General features: G+C 47.9%; 1 protein-coding gene across 1 annotated transcript; it reads right to left on the bottom strand.

Moving 5' to 3' along the window:
• Positions 1-1344: 1344 nt before the first annotated feature.
• Positions 1345-1620, bottom strand: LOC133103793 (protein transport protein Sec61 subunit gamma-like). The gene has a single exon (XM_061209319.1). It carries the CDS (start codon positions 1618-1620, stop codon positions 1414-1416), a length of 207 nt encoding a protein of 68 aa, XP_061065302.1. The 3' UTR covers positions 1345-1413.
• Between the last annotated feature and the right edge of the window lie 792 nt (positions 1621-2412).

The following is a 2412-nucleotide window of genomic DNA, read 5'->3' as shown; positions in this document are numbered from 1 at the left end:
CAGCACGCCTCTCGGTTCTCTGGCCTTTTCTGTCACCTTAACCCTCTCTGCTCCCTTCAACCTCTGAGGCTCACACCCCAAGCCTTGTAATTACCGCCCCCCCACCCCGCTCTGAGATCTGTTTTGATCATCTCCCTGTTTCCCCCTTCCATCCTCTTCATCTGGTACCCAGAAACAACAGCTCTTTGATCTCACCGAGGCCACCAGCCCACCGTCCCCATCACTTTCTCACTGCCCATCAGTCTCCTTCTGCCACGACTGTCCACTGTGCCCTGTTTGGGCTCCGCACACCATCACCATGGCCACTCCCTGGAAACCACCCCCCACTGCTGGGCCCAACTTTCCTGTTGGAGTACCTGCCTGGCAAAATGCCAGCTATCACCTGCTCTCTGCCTGCACTGCACAAGCTAGCACTGGTCTGAGGGTCCCACACCTGGCTGGGAGTGTCCCTTCATGGTCTCAAAGGGGCACTCACTGCTGCCCTACAACCCAAGTATGCCTGTCAGTTGCTTTTCCCCACTCTCTCTGAGCAGTGATTCTCAAACTTTAATTTGCTTGTGCATCTCCTAGGGATCTTGGTGAGGCCTGAGATTCTGCACATCTAACCAGCCCCCAGGGGGTGCTGTTGCTGCTGGTCTATGCACCTCACTCTGAATGGCAAGGTCTTCCCACCTTTTCCTCTCTCCTCAAACCGTGGCTGCCACTTCATTGAGAAAACAGATGGACCAGATACAGTTTTATTGGCTCCCACCATCAAATCACAAACCCACCTAGCTCCTCACTCCTCACTTCTTCCAAAGCCTTCAGTGGGGGGTGGCCCTTCTCCTTCTGAGGCCAACCCCTCCCTTGGGCCCTGGATTCTTCAGGACATCCCCCCTCCCTTCCCGCTCCTCCTTTCTCCAGGATCGTCCCCCCAGCTCGCGGACTCTGGTGTCTCCTCCACCACACATTTCCATCCATTTCTTTTTCTGTTGTTGTTAATAAATGTATTTATTTTATTTATTTATGTTTGGCTGCGTTGGGTCTTCGTTGCTGTGTGCGGGCTTTCTCTAGTTGCAGCGAGCAGGGACCACTCTGCGTTGCAATGCGCGGGCTTCTCATTGCGGTGGCTTCTCTTGTTGCGGAGCACGGGCTCTAGGCGTGCGGGCTCAGTAGTTGTGGCGCATGGGCTTAGTTGCTCCGTGGTATGTGGGATCTTCCCAGCCCAGGGGTCGAACCCGTGTCCCCTGCATTGGCAGGCAGATTCTTTTTTTTTTTTTTGAAATTATTTTAATTTACAAATAGAAAACATCTTGGAAGAAAAAAATGAAAGAAAAACACAAAACATATAGGGAAATATTCACTCCATGAGCGTCTCAAATCCTCACTTGTTCACCAATCCCCAAGATGAAAAACACTTTTCTAAAAAGGTACTCAGCCACCAACAATGATGTTATTAATAGGAATATGGATCAATTTCACAAAAAAGCCAATGAATCCCATTATAGCAAATCTTATTGCTGTTGCCATGGCAATCTTCTGGAATTCTTTTCTATCAGGTTTGGTGCATCTTTTAACCAGCCGAATCGAGTCCTTCACAAACTGCCGACTTGGCTCAACGAACTGTATTACCTGATCCATGATGTCCGCCGTCCGCTCGCAAGCCAAAGACTGGCAGGCGGATTCTTAACCACTGCGCCACCAAGGAAGTCCTCCATCTATTTCTATCAAGAAACACGGGCATTTCCTGCTCCCATTTCCCACTTCTTAAGGACAACCGTTTCTACTCTTTTAGTTGATTATTAGTAATTTTCTCCCCTGTGTTTCCTACATAGCATGTTTTAGGTTACGCTTTTCCAGTTTCAGACTTTTCCTCTCAACTTCCCATGTTGGAAGATAAGGATGTAGCTCCCTGATGTCCACTGCCTCCACTTCCTGTCTTCCACCCTCCCGGTACAGCTGCATCATAATATTGATAAGATTGGTAGTGTTGGGGACTTCCCTGGCAGTCCAGTGGTTAGGGCTCCACGCTTCCACTGCAGGGGACAAGGGTTCAATCCCTGGTTGGGGAACTAAGATCCTGCATGCCGCGTGGCCAAAAGAAAAAACAGCAACAAAAGATTGGTGGTGTTTACATATTGTGGAAACATTATTTACAACTTTCTGTGGAATACTATGATTTCTTTCCCTTTTCTTCCTTTTTTATGATAGACTTTCTTTTTTACTTTTAGGTTTATAGAACAGCAGAGCAGAAAGTACAGAGAGTTCCCATGTATACCCCCTCCCCATTTTCCCCTATTATCAGCATCTTGCATTAGTGTGGTAAGCTTGTTACAATTGATGAACCAATACTGATACACTAATATTAACTAAAGTCCATAGTTTACATGGGGGCTAACTCTGTGTTGTACATTGTATGGGTTTTGACAGATG

This window comes from Eubalaena glacialis, chromosome 13 (genome assembly GCF_028564815.1).
Source record: "Eubalaena glacialis isolate mEubGla1 chromosome 13, mEubGla1.1.hap2.+ XY, whole genome shotgun sequence".
Taxonomy (NCBI): Eukaryota; Metazoa; Chordata; class Mammalia; order Artiodactyla; family Balaenidae; genus Eubalaena; species Eubalaena glacialis.
This window is presented reverse-complemented; position numbering and strand designations above follow the sequence as displayed.

Bases quoted from the DNA above. Each gene is read 5' to 3' on its own strand.
- LOC133103793 (XM_061209319.1), bottom strand. From the start codon at position 1,620: ATGGATCAGGTAATACAGTTCGTTGAGCCAAGTCGGCAGTTTGTGAAG.